This window comes from Bufo gargarizans, chromosome 1, assembly GCF_014858855.1.
Source record: "Bufo gargarizans isolate SCDJY-AF-19 chromosome 1, ASM1485885v1, whole genome shotgun sequence".
In the NCBI taxonomy this organism is placed as follows: domain Eukaryota; kingdom Metazoa; phylum Chordata; class Amphibia; order Anura; family Bufonidae; genus Bufo; species Bufo gargarizans.
The window spans coordinates 287,132,324-287,156,316 of record NC_058080.1 but is presented as its reverse complement, the minus strand read 5'-3'; the positions used below and the strand labels follow the sequence as shown (position 1 = coordinate 287,156,316).

General features: G+C 43.1%; 1 protein-coding gene across 1 annotated transcript in view; it reads right to left on the bottom strand.

Moving 5' to 3' along the window:
• Positions 1-1,875: 1,875 nt before the first annotated feature.
• ANXA3 (annexin A3) overlaps positions 1,876-23,993 on the bottom strand; it is a 60,302-nt gene continuing 38,184 nt past the window's right edge. Inside the window, exons 10-13 of the mRNA XM_044304457.1 lie at positions 22,812-22,907; positions 4,026-4,084; positions 2,820-2,942; positions 1,876-2,255 (exon numbers count right to left, since the gene is read on the bottom strand). Coding sequence (XP_044160392.1) covers positions 2,196-2,255; positions 2,820-2,942; positions 4,026-4,084; positions 22,812-22,907 — 338 coding nt within the window. The 3' untranslated portion in view covers positions 1,876-2,195. The remainder of the gene's footprint in view (positions 2,256-2,819; positions 2,943-4,025; positions 4,085-22,811; positions 22,908-23,993) is intronic.

Genomic DNA, 23,993 nt, shown 5'->3' with positions numbered 1-23,993 from the left:
ATTGCCAAAACACACTTTTTAAGGAACAGTTCAGGTCTGAAGTCACTTTGTGGGGCCTACATAGTGGATACCCCCATAAATGACCCCATTGTAGAAACTACACCCCTCAAGTTACTTAAAACCGATTTTACAAACTTTGTTAACCCTTTAGGCATTCCATAAGAATTAAAGGAAAATGGAGATCAAATTTCACTTTTTGGGCAGATTTTCCATTTTTATCCAATTTTTTCTTTAACACATCGATGGTTAACAGCCAAACAAAACTCAATATTTATTACCTAGATTCTGCGGTTTACAGAAACATCCCACATGTGGTTATAAACTGCTGTATGGGCACACAGCAGGGCGCAGAAGAAAAGGAACTCCACGTGGTTTTTAGATGCCATGTCCCATTTGAAGCCCCCTGATGCACCCTTACAGTAGAAACTCCCAAGAAGTGATCCCATTTTGGAAACTGGGAGATAAGGTGCCAGTTTAATTGCTACTATTTTTGGGTACATATGATTTTTTGATCATTCATTATAACACTTTATGGGGCAAGGTGACCAAAAAATTGGTTGTTTTAGCAGTTTCTATTTATTTTTACAGCGTTAACCTGAGGGGTTCAGCCAAGTGACATTTTTATAGAGCAGATTGTTACGGACGTGGCGATACCCAATATGTATACTTTTTCTTATTTATTAAAGTTTTACACAATAATAGCATTTTTGAAACAAAAAAAATGTTTTAATGTGTCCATGTTCTGAGAGCTATAGTTTTTTTTATTTTTTGAGAGATTTTCTTATGTAGGGGCTCATTTTTTGTGGGATGAGGTGACGGTTTTATTGGTACCATTTAGTGGGACATACGCATTTTTGATCACTTGGTGTTGCACTTTTTGTGATGTAAGGTGACAAAAATTGCTTGTTTTGACACAGTTTTTTTTTTTTTTTTACGGTGTTCACCCGAGGGGTTAGGTCATGTGATATTTTTATAGAGCTGGTTTTTACGGACGCGGCAATACCAAATATATGTCTATTTTATTTTTTCTATTTTTAAATTATTATTTTTTAATCCTTACTTGGGGAATTTTTTTTTTTTTTTTTTCAACGCTTTATTTTTTTATTTTACACTTTTCGTCCCCCATAAGGTCATACAAGACCTCTGGGGGACATTTACTTCAATTTTTCTTTTTCTCCTGTAACTGGGGCTGACATAGTAGCCCCAGTTACATGAGAAATGCATCCCCCCCAGAGAGGCTGTACAGCGCAATACAGCACTGCACAGCCTCAGTCCAGGGCTGATCGAGGTCTCTGAAAGACCTCACACAGCTCCTGCACTCTCCGGTCCCGGCGATCACATGACCGCCGGGCCGGAACAGGAAGTGCATATCTGCTCTGCATACACAGCCTTAGTTTTAACAATGAGATCCCTCTGATGCTTTGGAAGCTCTCTGTGGACCATGGCTTTTGCTGTGGGATGCGACTAAGAAAATGTCTGGAAAGACCAACTAGAGCAGCTGACCTTTATTTGGGGTTATTCAGAGGCACTTTGATTTCTGGTGCATGCTATTTAACATGATTTTGAATGTGATTGCTTATTTTTGAACACAGCTACATCCCCAGTAATAAGAGCGTGTGCACACTTATGCAACCACATTATTTTAGTTTGTTTTCTTCCCTCCACCTAAAAGATTTCAGTTTGTTTTTCTATTGAGTTGTACAATTTATAGGTCACATTAAAGTTCGAAAAAGTTCTGTGTGTAGACTTTTTATATCCACTGTATAGTTTCAGATCACAAAGGTCAATAAGTCTTCAAATTCAGTGTATAACCTTTGTCACTAGTCTCCTGGCAATGACATTTTACTGCAAGCAATCAATAAAATAATTCATGTGTCCACAAAGTGTCTTTTTATTAGGGTGAAGTATAATGATGTTTGAAATGTTAACAAATGCTATTAACTGATGTATTATTTATTCTCAATTTTTCTGTTGTAATACAAAATGACTGTCAAAGTATCAAACACATACAAAAGTAGTGACAAAAGAAATAATCATCAGAGTGTCAGGCTTCACTGAAAAAGTGTTGCTTTACATAGTAATACATCAGGAGTTTCTGCAGTGTGTTAACATGCAGCAGGAACACAATACATAACAGTGTCCATGATATTAAAAAGGTCCCATTTCATCCCAGCAGTAAACATTTACGTTTCATTTCAGTCATCGCCTCCGCAGAGCTTTAGCAGGGCTGCCCCATAGTCCCCTGAGGTATCAGACTGCAAAGAGAGAAATGTAACTAGTTATATGCCAAGGATAGTTTTGACCCCAACAAATAACAGATGGCATTAACTGTAGCATGTAATACAACATATGCCATTCAAGATAACGTTTGCTACCTCTGTAATTCAGTTCTTTTGACTTATTAGTACTAATAGGGCAGCTGATATTCCCTCAAGTTATGGTACACCCTAAATACGTCCCCTTAAACATGTTACATTGCAAAAGGCAGGAAGCAAAGAGAAATATCCTAAATTGAGCTGTAACTGATGTAATACTACAATTTAAACAATGCCTGATTCTTGTCCGTTCTGTTAATGAAAATTAGTCTAAACAATTTACCAATCTGAGTCTATAGCATCGAGATTTGTTCCATAAAGACTTTCACCAATCATGTTAACTATTGCTTGGCGAGTCACATGATATCAATTTTAAAATTCATCATTTAACTGTATCTAATAAATAAACCACAACTACAAGATGTTCTGAAACCCAGCAGAAAGGTTCCCTGAAGAGCAAAGACTATACCATACGATAAAATAAAATGTAATGGCTATACATACCTTAATAGCAGAGTATAAAGACTCCCCAGCAAGTTTCTTGTATTCCGCACGGATATCCACAAGATCAATATCTGATCTGGAGACCATTATTCTTGTCAGAGTGTATTCATCTGTCCCAGCACCCTTTATTAATAATAACAATAAAGAAAATAATATTGTAAAAATGAGCAAATGTTGGGCAATATCTGGCCACCAAAGTGACTACATTCTCCTGTAACGCAGCATGTAACCCAGCAGTAGCAGGTATATATAATACTGTTCACAGGTCCTGCTGGGTGGTGGTGGGAGAGGGTTTTAAAAGGTAGTCTGCTATTATCTACGCAACCAAAGTGCCAGACAGGCCTTGCTCACCTGATCCCAATCCGTGGCTCCCTTGAAGATAAAATTGGCATTTTTGAACTTTGCAAATGATGCCTTTACTGCAATGAGGGCAGCACTGTTGCTTTCACAGCACAGACTCTGCTCCATTGATCGCGTCAGGCAAGAGGTACCTACGGCCTGGAACTGTCAATCAACAGTCTAAAGGCCGTTTCACACGAGTGGATGCCGTGCGTGACATTCGCTGCGTGAATGACAGCAAAGACCCGATGCGGACAGCAGAAGCACGGAACAGTAATATCATTGATAATGCTCCGTGCCTCTCTGTGACCTTTTTACTACAAAAATCACAGTGACAACTTTATCTCACTGTGATTTTGTAGTAAAAAGGTCACAGAGAGGCACGGAGCATTATCAGTCATGTTAATGCTCCGTGATTCTGCAGTCTGCATCGGGTCTTGGCTGTCATTCACGCAGCGGATGTCACGCACGGCATCCGCTTGTGTGAAACAGCCCTAAGGGATGGACTAGGCAGTGAATGGAGCAGAGCTTCTGTGCAATGACCGCAACGGTGCCATGGTCATTGCACTAAAGGCATAATTTACATATTAAAAGAAAGCTGGTTTTAGCTGCAATTTAGCCATGGATGGTTGTAAATTGGCACAGTTTGAATCAGGCGAGGTTAACATATCTGGCACTATGTTTGGTTGCATAACGATGCTACGGATTACAGACTCCCATAAAAAGATAAAATAAATGCGGACAACTCTTTAAGAACCATATATTTTAGACTAACGATTATTGAAATGAATACATGCTACTTTCCCAAAATACAAAAAATGTGTTGTGGTATAGGCAGTGTATGTAAAGCTTAAGTTAAAGATTCACCTTTATAGCTTTGTGCAGCCTTTCAGCAAAGAAAGCAGGAATACTCCTTGCACATTTCACTATAAAACAAAAGATAAAGAAAGGTTACTCATGATATAAACATGCCAATAAAAATGTAAATAAGATGCCTCATGTTACTTGATAGCACCATCGTTTTATATTTTTACTTTTTAGGATTGCTGAGACTGGATACGCGGCGCAGTCCACCTGTTAAAAGCACCTTGAAGTATTCAAGGTTATCAGACCCTGGAGAATCTTGAAAATGATTTAAAGCAGTAAAATAAAAATGTTATTAGAAAGCTGCTAAATTATACAACCATTTCACTTTATTTACATATAAACAGGGAACCTCTAAGTACAGCAGCTGCTGTATACAGAGGGAGCTCAGGGTATCTGTCATATCAATGAAACATCGTTCCAATCAACCCTTTTTTATAATATGGAGTAACCCACAGAATCACATACATAGAAGACACTGGTGCAATGTAGGTATAACAATGTGGCATACATGTATGCTGTGGGGATGGTGAGAGCACACAAGCTATGCCGGAACCACTAGCAGCCAATCTGCTGCAACAGACGAGATCAGTGCCAACACCACCTCTGGTTATTTTACCCCTCAGATGACACATTCAACCACAACTGCAGTGTATTATATCAGCAGTTAAGCAACTGCATGATTAGATCCCCTAGAGCAGGGGGTGCACAACCTTTTTTTGTCTGAGGGCCGCATTGTCACCACACTCTATTTCAAGGGGCCGCAAATAAAATAAAAAATGTTGATTGGCAGTCATTCCTCCTTCATTTAGCTACATTGATTATCAGTAGCAAATCCCCGATTACACATGATATGCGGCGCGATTAGGTCAGTTACCATGAATGAGCTTATGAACACTTGTTCCCAGTAATTGACCTGAATATCTCTCAGTGTATTAGGGGCTTAAAGGGATTTCCCAGTAAAAATGAATTTTTAACAAGTTCTTGCAGCATGGCCCCTGAAACCAAAGCGTTATACTTACCGGCTCCCCACTCTGTTTTTACTTGGCAGTGCATGGCCATGGTCACATGCACCTCTCCAGCCAATCACTGGCTTCCGCGGTGATGTGGCCACAAGCAGTGGGTCACTGCTGCAGCCAGTCATTGACTGGAGCGGTGTATGTGACCATGGCCATGCACTGACAGGTGCAAAAGTGCAGGAACTGGAAGAAGTGCTGCATGAAGCAGGTAAAGTATGAATCTTTGTTTCAGGGGCCATGCTACAGGAACTTGTTAAAAGTCAATTTTACAGAAAAGTGGCGACATTTCCTTCCTGCCTCCTATTCATAAATCAGTGATTTCCTTCACCTCAGAGGATGGCGCTCCCTGGCTATAACCACCTCCTGCCAGTTACAGGCACCAAGCAACAAACAGTAAGCATTTTCCCTTACTAGTGGGGAAAGCGGTTGGTTTACACTTTCATAACCAGGCCTGAGCAGACACTTTTTTTGGTGATTTAGCGCACGTGGTGGTTCGAACAGATTTAACCCAAATAATTTTTGCAACAATTTTTCACTTGACACATAGGGTCTGATAACTTATTTTTCAGTTTTATTTGGGGAAAACTGTACAAAAGTATTTTTTTTTTTTCAAACTATAGCACCTAATTTTTAAATATGCAATCTAAAACCAAAATATTTTTTTTTATAATTAGTTCCTTATTTTGTGTTTGTTGTTTTGTTATATAATATGTATAGTTTTACGTGAATGGGGCAATAATGGCGACAGTTTTGGTTGGTGTGGGTGTTTTTTCTTTTATGTATTATATTATTTTTTATCTATCTTAATTTTTTATATATTTCTGCTACAAATACACACTTTTTGTAAATTTTTCTTTTTTTTTTTTACTTTTATTTGAATTTTTTTTTTTTTTAATTGATTTATCACTTATTATTTAAAATATATTTTTGCCACATATGTCCCCCCAAGAGGTCATAAAAAGACTGTTGGGGGACAATGAACACTACTATTTTGCACTTTTTATTTTATTTGTATTTTCTATTTTTTTTAATATATATTTTTTCTGCATAATGTGTCCCCAAGGGATCATAAAAAGACTGTTAGGGGATAGTGAACACTCTTATTTTTTTATTTTATTTGTATTCTATTTTTTTGCCACATCATATTTTATTTCTTTTATTTATATATTTTTTTTTTCCTGCCATATTTTGTCCCAAAAAGGTCACTGAAAGACCTTTGGGGACACTGACTTTCATCCGAAAATAGAAGGAGTACGGCACAACTGCAAACCTACCAAGACAAGTACATCCACCTAAACTGAATGCCCAGGTAAGGAGAGCAATAATTAGAGAAGCAGACAAAAGGCCCATGGTCACTGGGCTTTATGGAAGAGCTGCAAGTCATTTTTGAAGCAACCAATAAGAAGTCCCATTTTCAGTTTGTCACATGCTATGTAGGTGACATAGCAAACATGTGGAAGACGGTGCTCTGGTCAGATGAGACCAAAGTTGAACTTTTTGGCCTAAATACAAAACGCTATGCATGGTGGAAAACGAACACTATACATCACCCTGAACACACCATCCCCACCATACAACATAGTGATGACAGCATCTTGCTGTGGGGATGCTTTTCTTCAGCAGGGATGGGGAAGCTGGTCAGAGTTGATGGGAAGATGAATGGAACTACATACAGGACAATCCTGGAGGAAAACCTGTTAGAGGCTGCAAAAGACTTAAGACTGGGGCGGAGGTTCACCTTCCAGCAGGACAAAGACTCTAAACATACAGCCAGGACTACAATGGAATGGTTTAGATCAAAGGATATTTGTGTGTTAGAATGCATGGTCAATGTAAAATAAGTTCCAGCACTTGTAAATCATTTCATTGCTTCGTCTGTTTTTTTCAGCAAATACTGAAAAAAAAATGGCTGCTTGGTGGCCATACAGCCTGGGAGAGGCATGTGTAGAATATAGCTGGGTGCTACTTTGCCCAGATTGTAGGCTGTAAGCCCAGGAGAGGCATGTTAGAGTTGGCCCCATCTGATTAGAAGCCACCTTGTCGTCCGGTAGATGGGCCCAACATATTTTTTATCAATTATATGCGCAAGAGCAGTAAGTATGGCCACCAAGCAGCCATTTTTTATTAAGTATTTGCTTATATCTTTGTGCAATTGACTAGCAGTGTGCTGCTACCTGTAGTTCTACTAATTTCATTGCGTTTCAGCCAAGGTAGCGTGCACCTGCAATCTCAAATTTACTTATTATGGAGTTGCTGGTTCGTTTGTTTTTCTTTCCTCTTGTCACTGCCACTGGGGGAAGGAAGGGGGGGTATGGGAAATGGCGCCCCCTGGTGGTGAGTTTGAACTGTGCACCACTGCCCATTTACCATGTGCTTTTAATTAGATAGTTTGTACAGCTGTATTCTACTTTGCCCATATTGCAGGCTGACAGCCTAGGAGAGGCATGTGTAGGATATAGATGGGTGCTACTTTGCCCATATTGTAGGCCGTAAGCCCAGGAGAGGCATGTTAGAGTAGGCCCCATCTGATCAAAAGCCACCTTGTCGTCTGGTAGATGGGCCCGACATCTTTTTGATCAATTATATGCACAAAGAGCTTCTAGCTGCCCTTGCAGTAAGTATTGCCACCAAGCAGCCATTTTGTATTCAGTATTTGCTTATATCTTTGTGCAATTGACTAGCAGTGTGCCGTTACCTGTAGTTCTACTACCTCAGGATAGGTCATCAATATCCGATCAGCTGTTTGAAGAGGAGGCGCGCGCCGTGCCAGCGCTGCATCCCCTTCACTGTTTCCCTTCTCGCCGTCGCCTCTGCAGCGGTGAGCAGGTGTAATTACAATGGGACAGATCGCTTCTATACAAGCGAGACTATGCAAAACAGAGCAGAAATTCTTGCTCGTTTGGGGGTCACTGAAGCGGTACGGGACAGAAGAGTCAGGGTTTTGGTATACCAGTCAGACCGGCCTCCTCGTTCCCAAATGTTTGATTTGTTTAATTTTGTAAAAAAATGGCTGGAACCAGATGTCTGCACTCCAGCCCAGATTGTTGAGAGGGTTGTCGTCGACCATTTTTACCGGGCTCTCCCCAGCAAGCTGCAGCGGTGGGTTGGTCAGGGGGATCCCCAGAGGGCAGACCAGCTAGTGGACCTAGTGGAGAGGTTTGTTGCCACAGAGATTAATCTCCAGGAGGGGCTCACCAACCCGGGGACCCCTGGGAACAGTAGGGCCACAATGGGCAAACGTCATCCTGTGGCAAAAGGGGATAACAAAGAAACCCCAGGTCCCAGGAGAGACTCCATGCTCCGGAAGCCGGGGCAGGTCCAGTGTTGGAGATGCCGGGAGTTTGGTCACATCATGGCTCAGTGTCCACTGACCACGGAGGTTATGGAATGTAACTACAGCCGACGTCCATCCCTGTTTGCAGCACCGTTGTTTCTGGCTACCGTGAGACTAGAGACTAAGCCACAAGTCTGCAAACTAGTGGTGAAAGGCTGCCCAATCCTGTTGTTGCTAGACTCTGGTAGTCTGGTGACATATTGGTACATGCCAGTCTTGTACCCGGAACACATATATCCGATCGATTTGCGAATGTAATATGTATTCAGGGTGACACCAAAAGGTATCCTGTGGCCCTCGCAAAAATAGAGACGCCATAGGGAATAGCTGAATATAAACTGGGAGTGGTGAAATCCCTTATGCATAGTGTAATTGTGGGGCGGGATTTCCCTCTGTTTTGGGAACTGTGGAAAAGTGGGCCTGTAGCAAAAGCAGACCAGGAGCCTCCTTCGGACAATAAGGTCGACCTCAGAGGGGAGGAGGAGATGTCTCCGCTACAGGTCTTCGCATGGGAAGATGAAGTTGACTCCAACCCCCGAGAAATGCCCGAGTTAGAAGTAAACCCAAATAACTTGGGCACAGCCCAGCTGAAGGATGATACCCTTAGACATGCCAGGGAAAATGTAGGGGTTATTAATGGTGTTCCCCAAAGTCCAGGGGCTGATCAGCAATTTCCTCACTCTGGAAATTGTTGAGCAGTTGCTGGTACCCCAGTCCTATCGACGCAAAATGCTGGACATGGCACATAGCCATGTTCTAGGGGGATACCTGGGAACCGAGAAGACCCAAGAAAGGGTTCTCCGGAGGTTTTATTGGATCAGGATTCAGTTGGAGTACTGCAAGTCCTGCCCAATATGCCAGATAACTGCACCGGTAAAGCATTTTCGCAGTCCCCTGATACCCCTCCCCATCATCGAGGTACCCTTCGAGAGGTTAGGGATGGATTTAATAGGGCCTATTGTAAAAGCGGTCCGGGGAAACCAGTACATCCTTGTGGTTGTAGACTATGCCACACGATATCCGGAAGTGGTACCCTTGAGAAATATAGCTTCTAAAAAAATTGCACTTAAGTTATTCTTTATGTTCTCTAGGATGGGGATCCCAAAAAAAAAACCTAACAGACCAAAGCTCCCCATTCATGTCCAGGGTAATGAACGATCTGCACCGGTTGTTGAAGGTGGCGCACATACGTACCTTAGTGTATCATCCCCAGACAGATGGGTTGGTCGAGCGATTTAATAAAACCCTGAAACAAATGCTAAAAAAGGTAGAGGAAAAAGACGGTCAAGACTGGGACTGTCTCCTTCCATACCTGCTGTTCTCCATTTGGGAGGTGCTGCAGGCTTCTACAGGTTTCTTGCCTTTTGAGCTATTTTATGGTTGACACCCAAATGGACTGTTGGATGTGGCAAAAGAAACCTGGGAAGCCGAGGCCACCCCATATTAAAAGCATTTTTGAACATGTGGTGCAAATGCAGGAGCGAATCAAAAGGCACAGGAGGCCCAACATAGAGTATATAACTGGGCAGCAAAAATTAGGCAATTCAGCCTGGGCAACCGGGTATTAGTGTTGGTGCCAACAGTCTAAAGTAAGTTCCTAGCAAAATGGCAAGGCCCTTCTGAAGTAGTAGAAAAGGTCGGAGAAGTAAAATTATAAAAAGGTGCATCAACCAGGAAGACAGAAAAAGTATCAGGTGTATCATGTGAACTTAATAAAAAGTTGGAATGATAGGGAGGCCTTGGTCGCTGCTAGTCCCAAGAGTAGTAGGTCACCACATCCAGCCCCCATAATTAACCGCCTCCGGACCGCCTAACGCAGGATTGCGGTCCGGAGGCGGTCGATTCATTCCTCTTCGACGTGCCGGCGCGCCATCTCGCGAGATTTCCTGTGAACGCGCGCACACAGGAACGGCAGGTAAACGAGTGCTTCTACAGCCTGCCAGCGGCGATCATTCGCTGGCAGGCTGTAGATGCGATTTTTTTAACCCTTGAAAGGTATATCAGACGCTGTTTTGTTAACAGCGTCTGATATACCTGCTACCTGGTGGTCCCTTTTGCTTGGATCGACCACCAGAGGACACAGGCAGCTCTGTAAGTAGCACCAAACACCACTACACTACACCCCCCACCCCCCTGATCACCCCCCTGTAAGGCTCCATTCAGACGTCCGTATGTGTTTTGCGGATCCACAAAACACATACGGACGTCTGAATGGAGCTTTACAGGGGGGTGATCAGGGAGTCTATATGGGGTGATCACCCCCCTGTCAGGCTCCATTCAGACATCCGTATGTGTTTTGCAGATCCGCAAAACACATACGGACGTCTGAATGGAGCCTTAGAGGGGGGTGATCAATGACAGCATCTAGACACCCCATATAGACTCCTTGATCACCCCCCTGTCATTGATCACCCCCCTGTAAGGCTCCATTCAGACGTCCGTATGTGTTTTGTCATCTCCTAGAACTTTTTTTTTTTTTTTTGGCACAAGTTAGGGGAAAATGATTTATTTTTTTTTTCTCTTACAAAATAATTTTCCGCTAACTAAAAAAAATTCTAGGAACTCGCCATGCCTCTCACGGAATACCTTGGGGTGTCTTCTTTCCAAAATGGGGTCACTTGTGGGGTAGTTATACTGCCCTGGCATTTTAGGGGCACTAAAGCGTGAGAATACAAATGCCTAAAAATGCCCTCCTAAAAGATACTCATTGGTATTTGGGCCTCTTTGCGCACCTAGGCTGCAAAAGTGTCACACATGTGGTATCGCTGTACTCAGGAGAAGTAGGGCAATGTGTTTTGGGGTGTATTTTTACATATACCCAAACTTTGTGTGAGAAATACCTCTGTCAAATGACAACTTTGTATAAAAAATTTTGGGGGAAGTTGTCTTTTAGAGAGATATTTCTCTCACCCAGCATGGGTATATGTAAAAAGACACCCCAAAACACATTGCCCTACTTCTTCTGAGTACGGCGATACCACGTGTGACACTTTTTTGCAGCCAAGATGCGCAAAGGGGCCCAATTTCCAATGAGTACTTTCAGGATTTCACAAGGCATTTTTACGAATTTGGATTCCAAACTACTTCTCACGCTTTAGGACCCCTAAAATGCCAGGGCAGTATAAATACCCCACATGACCCCATTTTGGAAAGAAGACACCCCAAGGTTTTCCGTGAGGGGTATGGTTAGTTCATGTAAAATTTTATTTTTTGTCACAAGTTAGTGGAATATGAGACTTTGCAAAAAAAATAAAAAATAATAATAATTTTCCGCTAACTTGTGACAAAAAATAAAAACTTCCATGAACTCACTATGCCCATCAGCGAATACCTTAGGGTGTCTACTTTCCGAAATGGGGTCATTTGTGGGGTGTTTCTACTGTCTGGGCATTGTAGAACCTCAGGAAACATGACAGGTGCTCAGAAAGTCAGAGCTGCTTCAAAATGCGGAAATTCACATTTTTGCATCATAGTTTGTAAACGCTATAACTTTTAACCAAACCAATATACACTTATTGCATTTTTTTTTTTTTTAATCAAAGACATGTAGAACAATACATTTAGAGAAAAATTTATATAGAAATGTAGTTTTAATTGAAAAATGTTACAACCGAAAGTGAAAAATGACTTTTTTTTGCAAAAATTTCGGTCAATTTCAATTAATATATAAAAAATAAATAAAAGTAAAAATGTCAGCAGCAATGAAATACCACCAAATGAAAGCTCTATTATTAGTGAGAAGTAAAGGAGGTAAAATTCATTTGGGTGGTAAGTTGTATGACCGAGCAATAAACCGTGAAAGTAGTGTAGTGCAGAATTGTAAAAAGTGTTCTGGTCATTAAAGGGAACCTGTCACCGGGATTTTGTGTACAGAGCTGAGGACATTGGTTGTTAGATGGCCGCTAGCACATCTGCAATACCCAGTCCCCATAGCTCTGTGTGCTTTTATTGTGTAAAAAAAAAAACGATTTGATACATATGCAAATTAACCTGAGAGGAGTCCTGTCCCTGACTCATCTCACATAAAGGACTCATCTCAGGTTAATTTGCATATGTATTAGGGCTGAAACGATTATTCGAATAACTCGATTAAATCGAGTCAAAAAATTCATCGATGCAGTTTCCCTGCATCGAGGAATCGTTCAGATCACGTGATCACGGAGCGGGAGTGAAATTAAGTGTCTCACTCACCGCTTCCGTGTCCTCCGGAGCCAGAGAGGCAGGACTGAGCGGCCGGCACAGAGGAGGAGGGAGTCTCTCCCTCCCCACTGTGCGCGGCTGCCGCTGAAGACCAAGTAGGAGGAGGAGGGGAGGGACTGAGGAGGAGGGGAGGGACTGTGGCCACTGCGCCACCAATGAATGTGCCGGCCATATCCCACAGGGTCCCCCTCCTCCCCCCCCCCCATCATTGGTGGCAGTGTCAGTTCCGATCGGAGCCCCAGCAGTGTAATGCTGGGGCTCCGATCGGTTACCATGGGAGCCAGGACGCTGCTTAAGTCCTGGCTGCCATGGTATGTTAGTAGTGAGCAGAGAGCAGCGCATTATACTCACGTGCGCTGTGGCGGACGGTCGCTCCTTCTTCTGTCTGTGCGGCGGATTGCTAATGCTTAGCATTAGCAATGCGCCGCACAGACCTATGAGAAGGAGCGACCGCCGGCCACAGCGCACGTGAGTATAATGCGCTGCTCTCTGCTCACTACTAACATACCATGGCAGCCAGGACTTAAGCAGCGTCCTGGCTCCCATGGTAACCGATCGGAGCCCCAGCATTACACTGCTGGGGCTCCGATCGGAACTGACACTGCCACCAATGATTAATACTGGGGAGGGAGGGAGGGGGAGTTGCGTTACCAGAGGGGGCATATCAGAGGCTGGGGGAGGCAGATCAGAGGCTGGGGGGAGGGAGGGGAGGCAGATCAGAGGCTGGGGGGAGGCAGATCAGAGGCTGGGGGGAGGCAGATCAGAGGCTGGGGGGAGGCAGATCAGAGGCTGGGGGGGGAGGCAGATCAGAGGCTGGGGGGGGAGGCAGATCAGAGGCTGGGGGGGAGGCAGATCAGAGGCTGGGGGGGGGGGGAGCCAGATCAGAGGCTGGGGGGGGGGGGGAGCCAGATCAGAGGCGGGGGGGGGGGGGAGCCAGATCAGAGGCTGGGGGGGGGGGGGGGGAGCCAGATCAGAGGCTGGGGGGGGAGCCAGATCAGAGGCTGGGGGGGGAGCCAGATCAGAGGCTGGGGGGGGGAGCCAGATCAGAGGCTGGGGGGGGGAGCCAGATCAGAGGCTGGGGGGGGGGGGGGGCGAGACAGATCAGAGGCTGGGGGCAAGCAGATCAGAGGCTGGGGGGAGGCAGATGGAGAGAGAGAGTGGTTAATGGAGGCTGCAAGCACCACCTTGGCATGTATAAAGTTATTGGTTTAGAGAGGGGTTAATGAAGGCACCTCCAAGGTGCTTTCATTAACCTCTTCAGACCAATAACTTTATACATGCCTAATGCCAAGGTGCTTCCATTAACCCCTCCAAACCCAATGGGCATGTATAAAGTTATTGGTTTGGAGGGGTTAATGGAAGCACCTTGGCATTAGGCATGTATAAAGTTATTAACCCCTTCAAACCAATAACTTTATACATACCTAATTACGTACGTTATTTTAAGTAGCTTTTTCTTATTAGATTACTCGATGAATCGAGAAATATAATCGATAGAATACTCGATTACAAAAATATTCGTTTACTGCAGCCCTAATATGTATCAAATCTTTTTTTTTTACACAATAAAAGCACACAGAGCTATGAGGACTGGGTATTGCGGATGTGCTAGCGGCCATCTAACAACCCATGTCCTCAGCTCTGTACACAAAATGCCGGTGACAGGTTCCCTTTAAGGGGGTTTAAGCTAGGGGAGCTGAGCCGGTTAAAGTAGGAGAGACCCTCTCCAAGTCCCAACAGCAGGAAGTAAAACAATTCCTGCAAAGGAACAAAAGAAAGTTCTCAGATCTACCCAGGGGGACCCATCTGATAAAACATGATATTGTTACACAGCAAGGAAAAAAGTAAACCTGAAACTCTATAGAATACCGGAAGCCCGTCGTGAAACAGTCTCGGCCGAAGCGTATGCTGGAATTGGGAGTAATTGAATGGTCGCAAAGCAAGTGGTCCAGCCCAATAGTGTTGATTCCCAAACCAAATGGGACATGGCGATTTTGCAATAACTTTAGGAAGCTAAATGATATCTCCAAGTTTGATGCATATCCCATGCCCAGGGTCGATGAACTGATTGATAAACTAGGTGGGGCCAGGTACATGACGATTCTGGACCTTACAAAAGGGTATTGGCAAATTCCCTTAACGGATAGAGCTAAGGAAAAAAATGCGTTTTCCACCCTGGAAGGTTTGTTCCAGTACAACAACATGCCGTTCGGGTTACATGGGGCGCCAGCAACATTCCAGAGGTTGATGGATTTAATTTTGAGATCCTATAGTAGTTACGCAGCAGCTTACCTAGACAATGTGATTGTGTTTAGTGCAGACTGGGGAAGTCACCTCTGTAAAGTACAGGCGCTACCAGATGCTCTAGTTGACGCAGGCCTTACAATAAATGCAGAAAAAAGTGTGCTGTAGGACTGGAAGAGGCAAAGTACCTGGGATATGTTATTGACAGAGATATAGTAAGCCTCAAGTCAAGAAAGTGAAGACTATACTGAATTGGCCGAGGCCAGCAATGAATAAACAAGTGGCAGCCTTTATAGGGATTACTGGATACTACCGAAGATTTATACCAAATTCGGCAATAGCAGCGCCAATAGCAGACTTGACAAAAGGAACAAAGTCCGTAATAGTGTCATGGTCCCTAGAAGCACCACCACCAATGAGGAGGAGGGGGGGGGGGGGACCCTGTGGCCACCAATGATTTTAATACTGCTGGGGTTGAGGGGCACGTTTAATACAGGAGGCTGGGTGCGGGCAGCAGAATCACATCTATGACAGGAAGCTGCGATCAGCGGCAGTTAACCTCTGGGGTTAACTGCCGCTGATCGCAGCTTTTAGAGGCTGGGCAACGGCTATGTGATTCTACACCCAGCTTCCTGTATTTGTATTAAACATTAACTTTCATTGGTGGCGCATTGCACCTGCCGCTCCTCCGCCCTCTCTCTCCTCATTGGTGGCAGCAGAGGCACAGGGGGAGGGAGAGAGTGACTCCTCCTCCCCTGTGCTGCTAAATAGAACACAGAGCGCGCTGAGAGCAGTGCGCTCCATGCTCTCTGATACTAGACAGCGGCGTAACGCATCCTAGTATCGAAAAATGTAAAATCCCGGTATCGAGGTTGATACCGAACAAAAGTATTGAATGGGTATCGAAACAATCCTAATTCCAATGCAAGAATAGCTACATTATGGGGAATAGAAGGATAAAGTGAAACAACATCAAGAGTGAACCAAGTATACTTTCTGTGCCACTGTGTCATAAAAACTGAGTACATTGGCAGTACTCTATCTTTACTATACCCGAAGTCTATACTAAAGAATAAAAATAAAAAAATCACAGAAAACCAGTGAAACACAATGCATCACGCAAAGTTAGTTTCAACTCATCTGAATCAGAGGTAACCAGTGATTCTCAGCATTCAGCTGAGGACTACACTCTGGAATTACAGGAACAGGCGGTAGTGCAAGCATATTACAAAAAAAAGCAAAGAACAAAACGAGGTCGAGAGGTCTTCCAAAAAACGTCCAAGACGGGATGGACGGAAACACAAATTGATCTCATTCTATGGCCACGTGGCTACAGAAAAAAATAGAGGGCTGTGCAGATCAACAATCAACGTTGGATGTTATTAACCAGTCTGAACAGTCTTACTGATGACCCAAAAAATGTCTTGTCTTTGGGTCTGAACTTCGATATATTTACCACTATTCTTGAGATTAACAAGTTTGTTAGAAATTTAACCCTTAGGAGACATTTTTATAACTCAGTTGATCAATTGGGGGATTTAGAGACAGGTACAGAACTGGCTGTTAATAATTATACCAACCTTTCATTTCAGGAGCAGCTGTCTCTGGTCTGTCTTGCAACTCTCAATTAAATCTTCTGCCCAAAGCATGGATACTTTTCAGGAGGTTATTGAAAAACAACTTACTTCAATACACAACCAAATATCCCATAATAGTAATAAAAATCATAACCTAACCATAAAACAAAGAAATGCTTTGAGGGAGCTAGAAGGTAAAACTGATATTATAATTAAAATGGCAGACAAAGGGGGATCTGTGGTGGTTTTAAACAAGGAAACATATTACCAACAAATGATGGACTTATTGTCTGATGCTTCCACATATCAGAGATTGGATAAAAATCCTTTACCTGAATATAAAAAACTAAAAAACACACCTTAATTCTTAATAAAGGGAGAGCTCTGGATTTTATCGACCACAGACCATACAATTTTCTGAATGTGGAGGCACCGGTTACACCCATAATACATGCATTACTAAAAGTTCACAAAAAATGTGGTCCCACCTCCACTGCGTCCTATTGTTTTGGGCATTGGCTCTCTGATGGAAAGGATGGGAGATTGGTTGGATACCCTGCTGCAGCCACTTGTTAAAAGGGTACCGGGCTATATTGCCGATGCATTCAGAAGTTTTTATGACAAACAGTGGCACAGAAAGTATACTTTGTTCACTCGATGTGGTTTCGCTTTATCCTTCTATTCCCATAATGTAGCTATTCTTGCATTGGAATATCACCTCCATAGGTATAGCAAACATTCAGTGGAGTTTATTGACTATATCTTGGAGGTGACATCCTTTCTTATGACACACAATTATTTCTCCTTTGACAATACATTTTTTGTCCAAATAAGGGGTGTGTCTATGGGGGCAAAATTCTCACCCTCATTATCCAATCTAACTATGGCATATTGGGAGGAGAGATATACCTTTTCTCAAAATAACCCCTTTTCGTGCGAGGTGGTCTGGTATGGCAGATACAGCGATGAACAGCTCCTAATATGGGGCAGCGATGTATCGGCCATATCAGCCTTTGTTGACTACGTAAATAACCCATACAATTTGAGGTTCACTCATGTGGTTGATTCATACACTATGAATTTTTTTTATTTAAAATTGACTGGCTATCAAAATCAGACAGAAACGTTCTTCAAAAATGTGTCAGGGAATACAATATTAAAAGCTAATAGTCATCATCCTGTTCACACTTTAAAAGCCATTCCAGTATAATTTATCCAGGCGCGCAGAAATTGCAGTACAAATGTCGCGTTTACAAGCGAATGTCAGTTAATTCGGACGTATTTGTCCCAGAGGGATTATCCTGACTGGTTGTTATCTAGAGCTCTGAATATAGCATCAAATAAATCTAGAACAGCGACTTAAAAAGATTCAAATAGACAAATCGCCAGGACCGGATGGCATACACCTCCGTATCCTAAGGGAATTAAGTAATGTCATAGCCAGACCCTTATTTCTGATATTTGCGGACTCTATACTGACAGGGAATGTCCCACAGGATTGGCGCATGGCAAATGTGGTGCCAATATTCAAAACGGGTGCAAAAACAGAGCTTGGAAACTATAGGCTGGTAAGTTTAACATCTGTTGTGGGTAAACTGTTTGAAGGTTTTCTGAGAGATGCTATCTTAGAGCATCTCAACGGAAATAAGCAAATAACGCCATATCAGCATGGCTTTGTGAGGGATCAATCATGTCAGACTAATTTAATCAGTTTCCATGAGGAGGTAAGTTCTAGACTTGACAGCGGCGAATCAATGGATGTCGTATATCTGGACTTCTCCAAAGCATTTGACACTGTACCACATAAAAGGTTAGTATATAAAATGAGAATACTCAGACTGGGAGAAAACATCTGTAAGTGGGTAAGTAACTGGCTCAATGATAGAAAACAGAGGGTGGTTATTAACGGTACACACTCAGATTAGGTCACTCACTAGTGGGGTACCTCAGGGGTCAGTATTGGGCCCTATTCTCTTCAATATATTTATTAATGATCTTGTAGAAGGCTTGCATAGTAAAGTATCAATTTTTGCAGATGACACTAAACTGTGTAAAGTAATTAACACTGAAGAGGACAGTATACTACTACAGAGCGATCTGGATAGATTGGAGGCTTGGGCAGATAAGTGGCAGATGAGGTTTAACACTGACAAATGTAAAGTTATGCACATGGGAAGGAATAATGCAAGTCACCCGTACATACTAAATGGTAAAACACTCGGTAACACTGACATGGAAAAGGATCTAGGAATTTAAAAAAAAAAACAGCAAACTAAGCTGCAAAAACCAGTGTCAGGCAGCTGCTGCCAAGGCCAATAAGATAATGGGTTGCATCAGAAGGGGCATAGATTCCCGTGATAAGAACATAGTCCTACCACTTTACAAATCATTAGTCATAGTCATACCACACATGGAGTACTGTGTACAGTTCTGGGCTCCTGTGAACAAGGCAGACAAGCAGAGCTGGAGAGGGTCCAGAGGAGGGCAACTAAAGTAATAACTGGAATGGGGCAACTACAGTACCCTGAAAGATTATCAAAATTAGGGTTATTCACTTTAGAAAAAAGACGACTGAGGGGAGATCTAATTACTATGTATAAATATATCAGGGGTCAGTACAGAGATCTCTCCCATCATCTATTCATTCCCAGGACTGTGACGAGGGGACATCCTCTGCGACTGGAGGAAAGAAGGTTTGTACACAAACATAGAAGAGGATTCTTTACGGTAAGAGCAGTGAGACTATGGAACTCTCTGCCTGAGGAGGTGGTGATGGTGAGTACAATAAAGGAATTCAAGAGGGGCCTGGATGTATTTCTGGAGTGTAATAATATTACAGGCTATAGCTACTAGAGAGGGGTCGTTGATCCAGGGAGTTATTCTGATTGCCTGATTGGAGTCGGGAAGGAATTTTTTATTCCCCTAAAGTGAGGAAAATTGGCTTCTACCTCACAGTTTTTTTTTTGCCTTCCTCTGGATCAACTTGCAGGATAACAGGGTGAACTGGATGGACAAATGTCTTTTTTCGGCCGTATGTATTATGTTACTATGTAACTGAATTACTGTTTAAACCCAAAAGGACTAACATAACCACAAATGACACAACAGATTTAGAACAACCTACACTTGTACTTACATACAGTCGCCAGTTCACACAAATTCAACAGGCTATCAGAAAAGGTCTTCCTATCTTGTATGAGGACAATATTCTATAGGACACCTAAAAAAATGGATGTAGAATAGTATCAAGGCGACCCAGTACATTGGCTACTGTTCTTTCTCCTTTGCTTTTTACACGCACTGCAAATAAATCATCTGGTGACTGGATAAAATACCTAGGTTTTACCAAACGTGGAGGACACTTATGCAAAATGTGCAGATATGCCACATACAGAAACCTTTCCGATAAAAAGCTATATTAATTGCAATACAATGGGCATTATTTAGGTCATTGAATGTACAATGTGTGATCTGATGTATATAGGGTGTTCCAGCAGGAAATTGAAAACAAGACTGCTGGAACATGTTAATTACATTACTAACCCCTCAGCGATGGCTACATCAAATGCGGCCAATCATTTTATAACCGTACATAACCGTGGTTTAACTAGTTTTCGCACCTATGCGATAGAAAAGGTAATTGTTCCTTTGAGAGGAGGTAATATGGGAAAAAAAAAAAAAAAAGGTTTTGCAGCGGAAGGCATATTGGATATTCAGACTGAATACCAGATATCCACAGGGTCTTCGTTTGAGGAAAGAACTAATGTATTTTTATTAATACTGTTGTAATCCAACATGCATAAGCGAATATCAGCCATTACTTTCACCGATAGTTATATGAAGATGTCTTATTATTTTATACATTATGTTCATGTTAGATTTTTTTATCCCATTCACACTGAGCAGCTTTTTAGGGTAAAAATATTTGAGGCTAGAGTCCTGATATAGAACAAGTGCCAGAATAGAAGTAGATTGTGCCCTGGAAATGTGTTGTTGTACTATGTATTTTATATACTTTGTTTGCTGTGGGACTTATATACACAAATTTATTTTGTATGCTGTTAAATGCAGATTTCAGGTGTAGCACATGACAGACCTATGGAGTGCCCTGCCTCTGGGAGGTGGTTCCCCTCCCATTGTTGGTTGGGGGAGTGGATCTATTTATCTATTTAAACCTGGAGGTTTGGCAGTCCATACAGTTACGACTAAGGCCTCTTGCACACGACCTTATGGCTTTTTCAGTATTTTGCGGTCCGACAAAAACGGATCCGCAATAAATACGGATGACGTCCGTGTGCATTCAGTTTTTTTTCGGAATGGAACAGCTGGCCCCTGATAGAACAGTACTATCATTGTCCGTTATGAGGACAATAATAGGGCATGTTCTATCTTTGAACGGAATGGAAAAACAGAAACGGAAGGCATACAAAGATTCATTTTAATGGTGTCCACATGCTGTAATTTGTTAACGAAAATAAAGACAAAGCAACAAAACGATTTACAAGTGCTGGAACTTATGTTACATTGTCTATGGACTGAGAACTTGCCTGGTTCGTTCCATGCAGGGAGGAAGATGAATATATGGCAAGCTGGATTTTTGTTTGTGGACTTTGAGTTGCCCATGGTGCCAGATCCCTATTTTTCAAAAACGGATTCGGCACCCATTGACTTATATTGGTTTTTAGTGACAGATCCGGTTGTTCCATTTTGATTTAACACAACTGCATCCAAACACGACAGTTTTTGTCCAGTTTTGAGATCCTCTGCCGGATCTCAAAACTGAAAACCAAAAGCGCAGATTTGAAAGTAGTCATATGACACACAAGACACAAGACCGATATATTATCAGTGGCGTTGCGAGGGGGGTGCGGTGGGTGCGCGCCGCACCGGGTGACACCAGTCTGATGGGGTGTCAGCCACCGGCCGCCAGAGTTCTCCTTACTCACTCACAAGCACGTCAGCCCGGCCGTCACGTGGTGAAGTGGGTGTGACTGTCTATTGAGTGGCGCCGCTGCAGCTGCACTGCAGGAGCAGCCAGCAGGCCCAGGACTGGAGCTAATGTTTGGGTCGTGAGTCACGTGACAGCAGTGACTGACTCACACAGCCAGCCAGACCTGCCACTGCCGCGCCCGAGGGAGGAGGAGGTGTGGTAGGTAGCGCAGAGAGCGCATATTGACTTTATATTTAGATGATTTAATACCCCATTATAGTATTTATTATATTTAGGGGGCGGGGCAGAGGGTTGGGGCCTCCAGGTCCAGCCAGGTTAAAGCTTGAACAGAAGGTGGAAATGCACTTTAATGCTCCATGACTCATGGAGCATTAAAGTGCGTTTCCTGGAAATGGCACAAACTACATAATGGAGGGCAGTGTGGGGGCAAATTACATAATGGAGGGCAGTGTGGGGGGCAAATTACTTAAAGGGGTACTGCACTTTGTTTTAACTAATGATCTATCCTCTGGATAGATCATCAGCATCTGATCGTCGGGGGTCCATTCAAGTGAACAGAGCTTAGCCCCGTCCACGCTAGTTGATACTAGTCATGACGTCACTGGGCCAGCGGTAAACAGTGAGAAGGCCGCATCGCTGCTATAGCGCCGCTGCTTTCTCAAACAGCTGATTGGCGGGGTATTGGGGAGCACAGCGAGAAGCAGGATAACACTGTGGGGACTCCAGGTTGGGGGATGATGATAGAAATGTGAGGAAGCCAAGATATCCGTGTGTCACACTCTGCAGAGACGAGACGCGGCTGAAAGAAGTGTCTGGACCAAATGGAGAAGCTGACAGAGAAGATCTACATCGGAGGAGATGTCACCTGGAGGCCCTGGATGTGAGAGGTACGTGCTGCTGTATAGTATAGTGTATTTATGTATGTGTACCATGTATATGGTGTATCCCCCCCCACGTCAGCAGTCTGTTAGTTTGTTTACTATCCAAACCCTCCCCCTGCGTTACCACTTGGGTCGGTCGACAGGCTCAGGGAAGGACGTGAAGGGATGTAGCTTGATGGATGCCCCCTACGTGACTCGTCCTGGGGGGGGGGGGGGGGGGTGACAATTTTCTACCACACCGGGTGACACCAGCCTTAGCAACGTCGCTTTATATTATATCTAACTAAAATCTGCCCATCTGCATGTTCCACTTACAAAGGAATCCTTCTACAGCCTAGTGTCTACATGAATACTGAAATTCTTTATTTCTTAACTTCTTGTACTAAAAAAATAATACTTATAATAATTGGTAACAAAATATGTTCATGATTCATGTTCTAAAGCTGAACTTCAACATTAGGAGCTATACCTGACAAATATGAACATGTAAATTCTTTGCCGTACCCTTAAAGTTAGAAAAAGAAAGAGGCATTTACATTCATTATGAGCAGCACAGCCTGTGAACAGTCAGCAAGTGTATTACCTATTGCAATCAGGAGATCTTCCAGATGACCGGATATCTCACTATTGATACTATCCTCGATAGCTTTATTGCAGATTTTCTTATATTCATCAAATGCTGTAGACAGATAAACATTGGGTCAATTTAGCATTGAGCACTCTAACTGCTGATGCACTGGAATCCAAAAAAGGAGTGCCAAAAAGTCAGAATTTTTTTGCGTAATTTGGTCAGTTATTTCCACTAAAACTAGGTGCAGGTCAAAAGCACAGAATAGGTGCAAATCACACCTGATCTCTGAGTAGGCTTCACTACTGGTTTTGGCTCACAATAACTGATGGAAATAGCTGACTAAATAACTGGAGTGTGAACTCAGCCTTAAGCCACATGCACACGACCGTTGCCCAGCCGTGCCCGTATTGCGGCCTGCAAGCAGTGGGTCCACAATATACGGGCGCCGGCCGCGTGCGCACGGTGTAATGGATGTGGAACCATTCAATTCTGGGGTATGCACAGATATGCCACAAACATTAATAGGCATGCTCCTCTTTATTATTGTAGCACATCTGATGCCAGGGAGAGATAGATTAAGACTGGCGAGTAAAACAAGTTATTAGAAAATTACCAACTGTTTAAATAAAATTTTTATGTAAACTTTTTTTTTTTTTTTTTTAGAATAGAATTTTGGGCAATTTTTATTTTCTATGTCACCATCCATATTCTTTTTAAGAATCCTAAAATCCTGCAGTCTTCACAGTAGCCACTAGTCCTAGAAAATGTCAAGACTTCCTTTTCTTGGACAGCAGCCACATGGGCCATAGAAACAATATACCGGACGGGACCTAATTGACTTAGGGCTCTTTCACACTTGCGTTCTTGTCTTCCGGCATAGAGTTCCGTCGTCGGGGCTCTATGCCGGAAGAATCCTGATCAGTTTTATCCTAATGCATTCTGAATGGAGTGAAATCCGTTCAGGATGCATCAGGATGTCTTCAGTTCCGGAACGGAACGTTTTTTGGCCGGAGAAAATACCGCAGCATGCTGCGCTTTTTGCTCCGGCCAAAAATCCTGAAGACTTCCCGCAAGGCCGGATCCGGAATTAATGCCCATTGAAAGGCATTGATCCGGATCCGGCCTTAAGCTAAACGTTGTTTCGGCGCATTGCCGGATGCGACGTTTAGCTTTTTCTCAATGGTTACCATGGCT